At 45.5% G+C, this 12,759-nt stretch overlaps 1 protein-coding gene across 1 annotated transcript in view; it reads right to left on the bottom strand.

Moving 5' to 3' along the window:
- The window catches only part of RAB31 (RAB31, member RAS oncogene family), a 69,744-nt gene extending 62,660 nt beyond the window's left edge, over positions 1-7,084 (bottom strand). The window contains exons 1-3 of the mRNA XM_065889475.1: positions 6,887-7,084; positions 4,585-4,664; positions 384-465 (exon numbers count right to left, since the gene is read on the bottom strand). Coding sequence (XP_065745547.1) covers positions 384-465; positions 4,585-4,664; positions 6,887-7,084 — 360 coding nt within the window. The remainder of the gene's footprint in view (positions 1-383; positions 466-4,584; positions 4,665-6,886) is intronic.
- Positions 7,085-12,759: the final 5,675 nt, after the last annotated feature.

Genomic DNA, 12,759 nt, shown 5'->3' with positions numbered 1-12,759 from the left:
CGAGAAGCCCTCGCACCGCAATGAAGAGTAGCCCCTGCTCGCCACTAGAGAAAGCCCGCACGCAACAATGAAGACCCAGTGCAGCCAAAAACATTAATTAAAAATAAATAAAATAAAGGTAAGCAAGCCAAGAAAACTGAATAGAGACGGACGCCCTGGACAGCACGTTGGCGGGAATGGAACTCAGCCTCACCCAAAGATGATTTTGCCCCCTTCTTTTTCTCATAGCTGAAGAGTACATTTCCTTTTTTGCTTAAATTATGTCAAGCTGGGTTTCTATCACTAGCAACCAGTAGTCTTGCCAAATACAAAGAAACGGTTGGTCGCTGGCATTTTTTCCCCCCAGGATTTTCCCTAGAAAGCCAGTAGCAGCACGTTCTTACCCGTTCCTGACCAGCAGTGTCCCAGATGAGGAATTTATGAAGTTCATTTCCACAAGGCACTGTTTTGGTCATAAAAGATGCCCTGAAAAAGAAAACCGACATCTCCACGTTACCAATCACCCCTACAACCTTCACGAAGACTCCTGTTTCCGGCAAGTGAAGGTGGAGCCTCTGCAGGACTCCAGAAGCTCTCCTCTCAGGGGTCACGGAGAGGAAAGAAGGGCTGTGGAGTCCTGTGACCAAAAAAAATATTCTGCATTTTCTGTTAGTACAAGGGGGGTTTAGCGGGGGAGAAGGCAAAGAATGCATTCAAAACACTGTTTCCAAAACATTTATCTTCAATTGTTCTAAGATATTATGCCTGAAATCAGGAAAGAAAATAAAACCTTAGATTTTAAAAACATATTATCACCACAGTGAAGAGTGAAAAAGCAGCTGGTATTCGGGCATTTGACAGTGTGGGCCCTGCAGAGGTGCAAACAGTGGCGTATACTCCCTGCTCTATGAATCCAGCACTGGTAGCAATGATTAGAATACTGTATCTCATTCCCATCCTGCTTGCCTAAGCGCAGGGATAAAGATGGGTAGCTTAAGAAACATTTGCTTTCGCCAAGAAAAAGGAAGGATTTGAAATCCTCAGTAGATAACGAAACACTTGGTATTTTCTTTTTTGCATAGTTCCTCTTAAAGCTTTTTCTTTGTGCTCAGGAAAGATGTAAAAATCCTTGTACTGGATAAAGCTTCCCATTCATTAAAAAATAGCAAGCCTCTCCAATCCTGTGACAGCCAGACACGAGGAGCCTCCTGATGTGATGGGATTAGTACACGCATCACCTGGGCAGCATTCCAGGCAAAAATGTTTAATCTGAATTTAATCATGAGGAAGCAATCGGGCAAATCTGGAATGGGGAACATTCTACCAGACAACGGCCTGAACGCTCGGAATAAGTCAGTGTCATGAAAAGCAAACAAAACAAAAGGCAGGGGAATTGTTCTAGATTAAGAGAAAGAGACAAAACAACCAAATGCACTGTATGGACCGAGACTGGACCCTGGAGACCCTGGATTAGGAGGAAAAGCGCTTCAAAAGACATTTTGAGGACAACTGGAGAAATTTAAATTTAGACTACATGTCAGATATTATCATTGAATCGAACTAACTTTCTAGGTACAATAATGGTATCCTCCTCATGTTCTCCTTAGGAGATGCACACCGGAGTCTGCAGGGGAAACATGTCAGGGCGTCTCTCACTTTCATGGACCCCGCAGGCCCTCCTGGTCCGGTGCAGAGTCCAGCCCTGCGACCAACCACTCAGCACTCAGCCCAGTAATATTTCCTCAATTTCCACTCCTTTCCCCCAAGACTAAGAGGCAAACTACAGAAGTCCCAGGGAGAAAGGTATTCGGCCCTGCAATTCCCATACTGTTCCCACAACATACACACACACCAAGGTTAATAGTTGTAATTATCAACATACAATTGTATTAAGTGGAAATTCTAAGTATTTTTCTAAGTGATATGACCTATTATGATCAATATCGCATCTGCCCCATGACATTTCATTTCTTTAAGGGTTCTTAAACTATACATCCCAGATTACCAGTCAGAGCAAATATATTCCAAAAATAAAAATATCTTTACTACTTTTCTCATTATAAAAGCAATATAAGTATTTCACAAAAAAGAAATTCAAAAAATGAAAATAAAGCAGGAAAGTAAAATCAACTGTAATTTCACTACCTAGCCACAATCACTGCTAATAAGTTGGTATGATCTTTTCACAACTTTTACCCCCAAACTGGTGATACATAAATTTTGTTTTTCCTCCACTTTACATATTGTGGACATCTTTCAATTTCTATGAATATAGATCAACATCATTATCTAAAGGGACTGCATATTACATACCATGTTATGGACGTAAGTTCATCTTCATCACCTATTTTTCACTATTATGACAATAGTTACATGAATATTGTTGTACCTAAACCTTTGTGTCCTTGTACACTATTCTTTGGACTTAATTCTTAGAAGCATATATTCTCCACGTTGCTACGTTCACCAAACGGTGGGTTGTACCAACCTGTATGCCCACCGCAGTGTATGAGATGACCTTTTCCCCAACCAAGAATCTTTCAAATCTTTCAGGATGACACATAGAAAATGGTATCTCATTCCTGTTTTTGTTATAGTTATCATAAGTCTGGACATCATTTTAGTGTTCACTGTTCACTTGTTTTGCTTTTGTGAATCTTTAGTTCGTGACCTTTTCCCACTTTTCAGTTGGGATGTTCATCCCTTTCTTATGTACTTTTTGAGTATTTTACACCAACCTTTTGTAACAGTATATTTTAAAAAATATTCTTCCAGTTAAATCTTTGCCCTTTAACTTGGCTTATGGATTTTTTCCAAAAACGCTTTTTTAAATTTTATGTGGACAGCTATATCAATATTTTGTCTCAGTACTTATTTTTGGTTTTGTTTCTACTTTGATGTAAGCAGACTTTCATTCATTTTTCAATATATTCTAGGCAATGGGATAAATAATACAGCAACTCTGCCCGTAACAAGTTCTCAGGCTTAGAAAACTAAGTGTGTGCCTTTAAAATCTTAGACTTTACTAACTGGGGAAAAAAAAAAAAAAAATCCAGGCCAACCCCTTCACTTTACAGATAAGAGGCGGGTAAATCTGAGACCTAGTTTGCTCACCTGTGAAACAGGTCCCAAATCTATTCTGCATAATCTACGGGCTGTTGTAGGGTCAAATGAGGAAATGATAGGTGTGAAATCCCCACCTTGGTACACAGTAAGCCCGTGAGGAACAGCTCTAGTCACAGTAGTAATGAGTATCATATATATATGTACGTATATACCTATATGTGCAGACACACTGCACACACACGCGCGTACATGCACACATGCACACACCCCTCTCTGTCCCTGATTTCCTGCCACTAGGAGAAAGACTATATCACTATGTGAAATGAAGACTGGCAACCACTGGTCTTTTGGTTGTTTGGGGTTTTTTTTCAGCCTCCTTGCTAGCTTACGACTTCAGACTCGCAGGCATCGTCTCTTCCCTCTAGCTGCCTTCTTGAGCCATGAGAGTGAGCAATGCTGAACTGACTTCGTTCCCTGCGGGAAGCAAAGTCTGGCGGAGAAGCTAACACAATTTCCTTGTAAAGGTCGAAATAGAAAGGGAGGTGCACACACACGTCTGTTCAGGACGCCGACAATCTGCCTGAACAGCAGCCAGGGTTTCTTATGAGTCACAGGACAATAAGGATGAACTTTTGCTGCTGAAACGCTGCCCTTTCACAGCCTTCGGTCTTTCCCCAGCACAGCGATCACAGTGGGAGGGAGGTGGACTCCCAGAGGACTCACTTGTTGTGAGTCAGAAGTTTGCTGTGTGCCCGCCATGAATTTTCTCCACTTACGGCTGATGGAGACCATCGCCCTGTCCTCATCAATCCTACCCAGTTCCCCAAATTTATACACACATTGTTTCTCTGCTGAGGAAGACCAAACCTTGCTCTCTGCAGAGAGCATGCTGTCTTCAGGGAGAAAACTAAGCCAGGCCAAGTTCTACGACAGTGAAATATCAGGCACCTGCAAAACCGCACAGCAAAAGCGCATCTGGCAAAGGCGTCCGTAAGGAAAGGGGAAAATGGAACAGGAAAACGCTCCTACATTCCAAGGTCGGGGTCTGGGGTGAGCAATCCTCCCCTCGCCTCCCAAGCGTTAGAAAGGAGATGCTGACATTGGATTAAGCCAGGAAAGGAAAATCAATCTGCCCACAGGCTGTGCAGACAGCTCTGCAGTGAGTGGATGCGTTCCCAGTTTCCCCGCAGGCGAAGTCAAAGCAGAACCCAAAGCAGAACCCTCAGGGATTTGCCCCAAGTCTCGACTTCCATCTGGAAATAAAGCCAGCATGATTTGCAGAATAACGCTCTTGGAGATCAAGGAAATGGCCTTAGGCTGCAGTGTGAGGAGGCTGGTTGGGGGGATGGAGGGGATTGACAGGGACAGTAAGACTGGACACACTGCCTAAAAGGTCCCTGAATTTCTGTCCAAGTCTTTACAGTTGGGATTGGTTCTCACTGGCTGGGATGAAACCACTTGAAGGCTCAGACACAGAATGACCTCTCTGAGCGCTTAGAAAGGAGGAAAGGTGAATTAGAAGAACAGATGAGAACTCACCCAATGGTTGGGCTGATGTTGTGGTCAAAGTGATCCTGGACAAAGCGACACACGATGCTCGATTTCCCAACACCGGTGTCCTGGAAGAGGAAGAGAACACAGCCGTGAAGATCAAAGCCGCCGATTCTGACCGAGTCTAAACAGAACCCAGGACACAGGAGCTTACTTCCAGTTGGTGGGAAGGGGGATATTTTCCTCTATTTCATACCAGCATTTCAACAATGAAATCGTATTGCTTTCATAAAATGAAAAGAAGTATGGTAAAAATGAGTTTAAGAAACATGTCCCATCTATACACGGTAACTAACCTAGAATTGGTATGTTCACAGTACATTTATTTCCAGAAATTTGGAAATTTTTGGAGGGGTCTAAGACATATGGCAATGCATCACATTGTTTTGCTAGAAATAGAATTGATTTTGTTCAAAACTTTAGCACTCTAAAAAGATGTAACCTATTTTTCTAGGTATCGCCCTGTAAAAATGATGAATTCTAATTATTGCATTTCTAACATTTTCTCTCTAGAATCTGATGGCTGCATAAGAACCTCCAGTTTTGCTCAATTATATAAAGGTCGCATCTCAGCTCTTTCTCTGTTAAATAATTCTTTAAAGCTGATTAGGATAGGGGTCCAGTTACACACTGGAACTAGGACACATGCGTTTTTCTGCAGTCCCTTCCAAAACACTTGGTCAATAGGTTCAAGGAATACAAAACACAAATTCACAAGGTCAAAGAGATGGGAGAAGAGACAACCATCAGACCAGTGATGACAGCGAGAAGCAGTGTTGGGGGAGGGGGTGTCACTGGAGCCAAAGGGCCTGCAGGGAGGAGAGCAAGTCAGTCCACGCCCACATTCCCTGAAGGTATCAAGAGCTGGAGGGTGACGCTGGAATCAGAATCAGGTGAAAAGCTGCACAAAATAACACCCTGGGCGCCCCAGGCACATAACCAGGGGAGGGACATTCCATGAGGACCCAGGAGGCTGACTCTCCAGGAACTGTGTATCAGCGACCGGCTGGCTCGGGACTCCACATGCAACTCAGGGGGCCCCGGGGCTACTGCCCTGGCCTGTGGGACCCCAGATGGAAGAGGCGAGGGTGCCCCTCTGGGGAAGAGGAAAACCCTGCAGACCCTTGATATGTGGTGTCCCCCAACTACAGGCCACGTGTGCACCCACCCACAAGCCCCCGTGCAAACAAAGCTTTGGGAATGCATTTTAATCTTTTAAAAAGAAAGGCTCAGCTAAGAAATACCAGACACTTATACCCACAAAAAAAAGTGCAGGATGCAATTTTAGCAGATCATTCAGAAAGTTAAGAGGGACCCCTCAGAAATTAAAAATCCGATGGTAGAAGTGGAAATTTCAAAGGAAGAGTTACAAGGTGAAGTCGAGAGATTTTCCAGAAAGCAGGGGAAGGAGAGCAAAGCAACTGCCCCAGCTGCCAGCAGCTGTGCTTTGAGAGCGGCCGCAGGGTGCGCTGAAAAGTCCTGTTGCCCTGCTCTGAGGGCATCACGTAGACTCGAGATGGATAGTGAAAGGGAAACGAGACACATTTAGCCCAAGAAGGAAAAAACATACGGATACACTTCTCTTAAAAATATAACGTTAGGGCTTCCCCGGTGGCGCGGTGGTTGAGAGTTCGCCTGCCGATGCAGGGGACACGGGTTCGTGCCCCGGTCCAGGAAGATCCCACATGCCGCGGAGCGGCTGGGCCCGTGAGCCATGGCCGCTGAGCCTGCGTGTCCGGAGCCTGTGCTTCGCAACGGGAGAGGCCCGCGTGCCGAAAAATAAATAAATAAATAACGTTAAAAGCCTACAGATCAAGGAGAAAACGCTGAAACTCAGATAAAGGTGTTTTTCTCTAGACACTGAAATATGAAATGAGATTTGAAACACCACTGCCTGTCTGAACTACGGGCATGCCCTTTCGTTCCTACACTCAGGGGGTCATTCCAGCAAACCTGGGGTGAGAGGGCTGTGGGCTCAGGATCCTCATCAGAAAGTCAGTGTCCAGAAGGCGTCAGCTCCCGGTGCACGCGGCCTGCGCTGGTCCCGAGCCCCAGGGAAAGCGCACCAAGCACTGTCTCTCTGCAGTGTAGGCAACGCTGTGCGGAGCTCAGAGAGGTGAGGACAGAATGGAAACATCAGCTCCTCTGACTCCAAATCAATGCCGCTGCTATTTATGAGCTGTACCTTCGGGAGGGATCACAGCTCATATTCCTCACTCCCCCCAAACCACAAGGCCCTCCTTCCCATCTCAGCTGCTCTTAAAGCCCCCGTGGATGAGCACACCCTTGCCATCCTGCGGTCCTCGCAGCCCCGGAGACACTGGACACGGCAGAACTTGGCTGCCACCCAGGCCGCCCTCCTTCCCAGCTGGGACGACGGCCCCTTGACAGCCTCCGCCCAGCAGCAGGGAGCTTGCCCTCTAAGGGAGGGGCTGGCTCCAGGGCTCCAGGGTGCATCCTTGGGGTCATGATTCTGCTCCGGGGGCATGTTTTGGCGTGCATCCATTTGCTCTACGCAAGGGCTCAGCTCAAAACTGGCTCCAAATCCTCCAAACAGCCCTAGGGTTCTGCGAGGCCAACCCTTAAAATCCCCTTAAAGATGAAATATTCCAAAGCCAAAATTCCAAATTATTCATCTCTATTCATCATCTTCTCTGGATAATTCAAGCTAAAATACCCCTGGTCCTGCATAGTTAAAGCAGTCAGCCTGCTCAAATTTAGATTGAAGCTCATTCTTCCAACAAATACACTCAGTGTTTCTTTTCTTTCTACAGTGTAACTCCCAACATCTCTCTCTTACACAATTGACAGGAAGGAAATACAGGACAAAAGGAGAGGCTAAGTTTTAGTTTCTCTCCGAAAGGAAAATATTCTTACAAAGCACGGCCTAAATCATCTTGCGGGGCCAACGGCTTTGTGATGACCCGGGGACCTCGTCCTCCCGTGCCTGCTGTTCCCCCTCCAGCCACGAGGGGAAGGCCCGGCTCGAGGATGGCAGAGGAGCCAGGCAGGATGCCGGCGCTTCTCATGAATCACTCAGCTTGGTGACTTCCTTTTCCTGCAGGACCTCATTCAGACCATGACACACACACACAGGAGGAACACGCCCTAAGTCATGACTATCCCACGGGAAACGGCAAAGGTCTGAAGCAGGAAATCCTGGGTGGATAAGGAGGCAGAGGAGAAAGAGAAGGGGCGAGGCCCGGGCTGCTCACGGCTCTCCATGGCCCCGTTACTTCCGGGGGACTTGACACCGATGGAAGGAAGCTTGTTCGCTTCCTGAGATGAGGAGACTGTCACAGCCCTGTCCAGCCTCTAGTTCTGCACAAGAGGAAGCTGCGTGGCTTCTGAGGTCACACAACAGGCCGCAGAGTCAGAACCTAATTTTCTGAGTCCCGGTGAAATCCTTAAAGGCTCTCATGGGGTTAAATCAACCGCCCTGTCAAATGTAAATTTCTTTTAAAAAAAGTCCATTTCTAGAACCCACAAGGAGTGCTTTGACTATTGCTTTCCAGAGTTACCTTCCTTAGTAGAGTCACATGTCCTAAAGATACGTCCACTGGGTTTTGCCTTAACGAAAGGGGGACATATTGCCAACTACCGGGGAGGCATTAGAATAGAACCAATTTTTTTTTTAACTGAAGTATAGTTGATTTATAATGTCACGTTAGTTTCAGGTGTACAGCACAGTGATTCAGTTATACATACACACACATCTATACCTATATCTGTATACTCTTGTTCAAATTCTTTTCCCTTATAGTTTCTTACAAAATATTGAGTACAGTTCCCTGTGCTGTACAGTAGGTCTTTGTTGTTTATCTATTTTATATACAGCAGTGTGTATATGTTAATTCCAAACCCTTAATTTATCCCTCCCCGCCTTTCCCTTTTGGTAACCATAAGTTTGTTTTCTATGTCTGTGGCTCTATTTCTGTTTTGTAAATAAGCTCATTTGTATATATATATTTTTTAGATTCCACATATAAGCGACATCATGTATTTGTCTTTGTCTGCCTGGTTTACTTCACTTAGTATGACAATCTCTAGGTCCATCCATGTTGCTGCAAATGGCATTATTTCATTCTTCTTATGGCTGAGTAATATTCCATAGTAGATATATACCACATCTTCTTTATCCATTCATCTGTCGATGGACATTTAGGTCGCTCCCACGAGAATAAAACCAATTCTGACTGCACAAAGCAGGAATAAAATTTAGTACAATCCTCCCTGGGGGATAAACAGGATTTCTTTGTATTCTAACTTGTACAGTTGATACCAGAGCCATTTTGAGGCCGAGCTATCGGTTCCTGCTACTTCCTGGATATTCCTCCCATAGACGTTATTGCTATTATTTGGGGCTAATAAAACAATTCTCTGCGAACAATCACATACTCTGCCATGACACTCTCTGCTGTTTGAACGGTCCCCATTATTAATCACGTGTAAATCTGGAATCACGAACCACAAACTTTCAGCTGCTGCCACATAAATCTCTAGGTGCCACTTAATTCACTCCTGGACTAGGGCAACAGGCTGCAGATAGGGTTCCCACCTCTCAGAATAGAGAACGGGAAATCCTAGGCAGCTATATCACAGCTACGTGATCCTGCTCTAATGGAAGACGTCACAAATCAACTCAGGACACGTTATTTCAGGAACCTTTTCAACCCAGCTCCGCAGAGAATCACTAAAGCCCGATCAAGGTGGGTTCCCAGGACAGACAGCTGCCTTCTCCCGACCTTCCACCCACTCCTCCCAGCCACTCCACTCCAAACTCACGAAGCACTGCTCTACAGACGCTCTAGACATCTTTACAGGCGGTAAGGTTGAGAAACTAATAAGGAATGTATACTGTTGATAACATTATAAATCTACATGCCTCTTATGGATAGGAAACTGCAAACGATAACAAGACCTACAGACTCAGGAATTCCATTCCTAAGAATGCAATTAAAAGAAGGGGAAAAAATGAGCACAAAAAAAGTTCACTGAGGGCTTCCCTGGTGGCGCAGTGGTTGAGAGTCCGCCTGCCAATGCAGGGGACACGGGTTCGTGCCCCGGTCCGGGAGGATCCCACATGCCACGGAGCGGCTGGGCCCATGAGCCATGGCCGCTGAGCCTGCGCGTCCGGAGCCTGTGCTCCGCAACGGGAGAGGCCACAACAGTGAGAGGCCCGCGTACCGCAAAAAAAAAAAAAAAAAGGTTCACTGAGGTATTATTTATAAAAATTAGAAATCACCTAAAACATAACTTTAAATTAATAGATGGTACTCGTGAAGCTTTCATCTCAGACCTATCAAAACATCAAAGAGGTAGAATACTATTTGCACATAATGTGAACTATGGAAATGCTAACTCCAGCATCTGTCTCTGGTCTGGCAATCAGAACCCAACCAGCAAGGATTTTTACATTTATTTGTTGATTTGTTTCACTCAGTCAACCATTTATTTAAGTGTTTAGACTTTAAGCGTTACATTATTTCTAAAAAGCCTTAAGTGTCTGACGTGTCGAGAAGGAGTTAAATTAGGAATTTAGGAGGATGAGAGAGGCCAGCCAGGTCTTGTGGGTGGAGAGAAACAGGCAGAACCGCGGGGTGGCTGACAGTTTGATCCTCTGAGCCCAAAAGTGAGGGAAGCTGAGAGGAGGGTGGAGTCTGACCCAGGGGAGTGAAGGCCTTGTCCAGGACACTGGACACACCCCTGCACGCGACGGGCATGTGGGGAGGCACTAGACTTTGTTTACTCTCATGGGAAAAACTGCTTACAGACCGAATTTTAAGCATACAAATAGCATAAATGAATTTAAGCATCTAGATTGAGGTCCCAAGGACAAGAGTGAACACAGCTTGGAAACGTCCACAATCCTCTAGATGTATACGAACACAATCTCAAGTCCACACAGAGGGAATAAGGTGCCATGTCTCAGGTGCAAAAAATGCCCAGGAGAAATGTAAAAAAAATCCTGCTAGAGAATATGAAGAAATAAGCAAAAATGAGGAGGCTGAAAGCCCCAAGAGAGATGATCAGATGGTTCAACAAGGAACATAGGCACACGTCTACTTCCTTTATCTCACTGGGTGCTCACAACAATCCTTCAGAGGACAGATGTACTGTCCACATTTCCCATGTTAGGAAGCTGTGGTCTAAACGTTTATGTGACTTGCCTGCAGTCCTATAATCAGCAAAGGCTTCATCGACCTTCAGACTTCCCCTCCCCCATACCCACTGGCCAAACCATCTCTCTCCAGAAGGCATGCGTCCATGCCCTCATTGACTTACTCGTGCCTGTGCAGCCCGCAAGATACGAGGACGGGAGGCAAGATTAAGTCCTGATTCCTGCAAGTCAGATCACTTACACATCAGACCTAAACTTTCAAAGGAATCAAAGACAGACCGTAGTGACTGAGATCACACAGGCCACCCCAAGACGTCAACAGGACGGCTGACAGCTGTGTTCCAAACTGCATTTGTTGGCCCATCACTTGAAACTCAGGTGTGTATTCTTCTGTTGACATAATGCTGTAAATAAATGATTATTTCCCAAGCTTGCCCCTGCACTATAGCACTATACAACAGAAAACCCCGACATCCATTTGTACTATTGTTTCCATAGGAAAATTCATTCTACTTTCAACCTGGGGGTTCCAGCCAGTGTGAACCAGGCCTGCAGTCCAAGCAGAACGCCCCAGGAGTAAAGAGATCTTTGGGGAACACAGTCTCCTGCATTTGGACTCCAGTAATATTGCCAATAATGCCAACCTTTCATAGGAGCAGGAGTGGGCCAAACAGTCATAAGGACAGTGACTAAAGCTCCGGCCACCCAGCCAGGCATTTTCTATGGAGAAATGTCTACTGTCACTTCTTCTAGCATCGTCTCTGGTCTATCATACCTCTTCTCGCCTTCTGGGACTCCAACTGTGCCTGTATTAAACTTTCTTCCCTTACCATATATGTCTTTTATATTCTTTTCTTTATTTTCCATCTTTTTGTCCGAGTTTCAATTTGGAATTATTCTAACCTATCTTCCAGTTCTTTCTACAGACGTACCTAATGTGATGATGAACCCATTTATTGATTTCCTGATATAAATAAATTTCTATTGTGCAGTTTTCGATTGCATGCCAAAGCTTGAAATCATGACTTTTATTTCCTTGAACGTAATGAACATACGTGTTTTAAAGATGTCTGATAAGTCCATTATCTAGATTCTCTGCAGGTTCTGTTTCTATTGCCTGTGGAAAGATCTTCAGTCACATCGCCTTGTCTCCTCCTATCACTGGTCAAGTTTAAATCTCGGAAGCGTCCCTCCAGAGAAGGGAATTAGAGCAGCCTGTCTGGTGATGATCCCTAATCTTCTCTGACTCTTGGATGGGTGTTTAAAAAGCACAGTGATCTCACTTCTGGGATGTCATCCACCCCCAAAAAGCTGTTTCTAGTAAGAAAATATTTATACTGTTTTAAAATGCTGTCCTGGACTTCCCTGGTAGCGCAGTGGTTAAGAATCCACCTGCCAATGCAGGGGACATGGGTTCGATCCCTGGTCCAAGAAGATCCCACATGCTGCGGAGCAACTAAGCCCGTGAGCCACAACTATTGAGATAGTGCGCCGAGAGCCTGTGCTCTGCAACAAGAGAAGCCACCACAATGAGAAGCCGGTGCACCGCAACAAAGAGTAGCCCCCACTCGCCGCAACTAGAGAAAGCCCGCACGCAGCAACGAAGACCCAATGCAGCCAAAAATAAATGCCGTCCCTTTCTACTATTGTTAAATTTATTTGCCTCTCGCTATTACAGAGTTGACAGGTCTGGAGGATTCCAAAGTCTAGCAATCTTTCAGTGATCAAGTGCTCTGGCCCCAGAGAGGGGGTGGCTTCTCAGTCCTGCTGGTGGCAAAGGAACGTCCTAGAGGTTCTAGGGAGGCCAAGGTCATGTATTGGGCATGAGAAAAGGTGAGCAGCAGAGGCCCCATCCCTCTCCCGGCCCCGGTTCAGAAAGAAGTCCTCCTCCTGCCTGACTCCTCAGACAAGTTAAGGAAGGAAAAGAAGAAGGAAGACACTTCTTAAATGGGGAAGAAGGGCAAGTTCCATCACCCCTTCACTTCCGTTATTCTTATAAGAGCTCCCACTGCTTCTCAGCGTTTCCAGAGAGCACTCTGTCC

The sequence above is a fragment of the Phocoena phocoena genome, chromosome 13, assembly GCF_963924675.1.
Source record: "Phocoena phocoena chromosome 13, mPhoPho1.1, whole genome shotgun sequence".
Classification (NCBI taxonomy): domain Eukaryota; kingdom Metazoa; phylum Chordata; class Mammalia; order Artiodactyla; family Phocoenidae; genus Phocoena; species Phocoena phocoena.
Note: the sequence above shows the minus strand (reverse complement) of the source record. Positions and strands in the feature narration are given on the sequence as shown.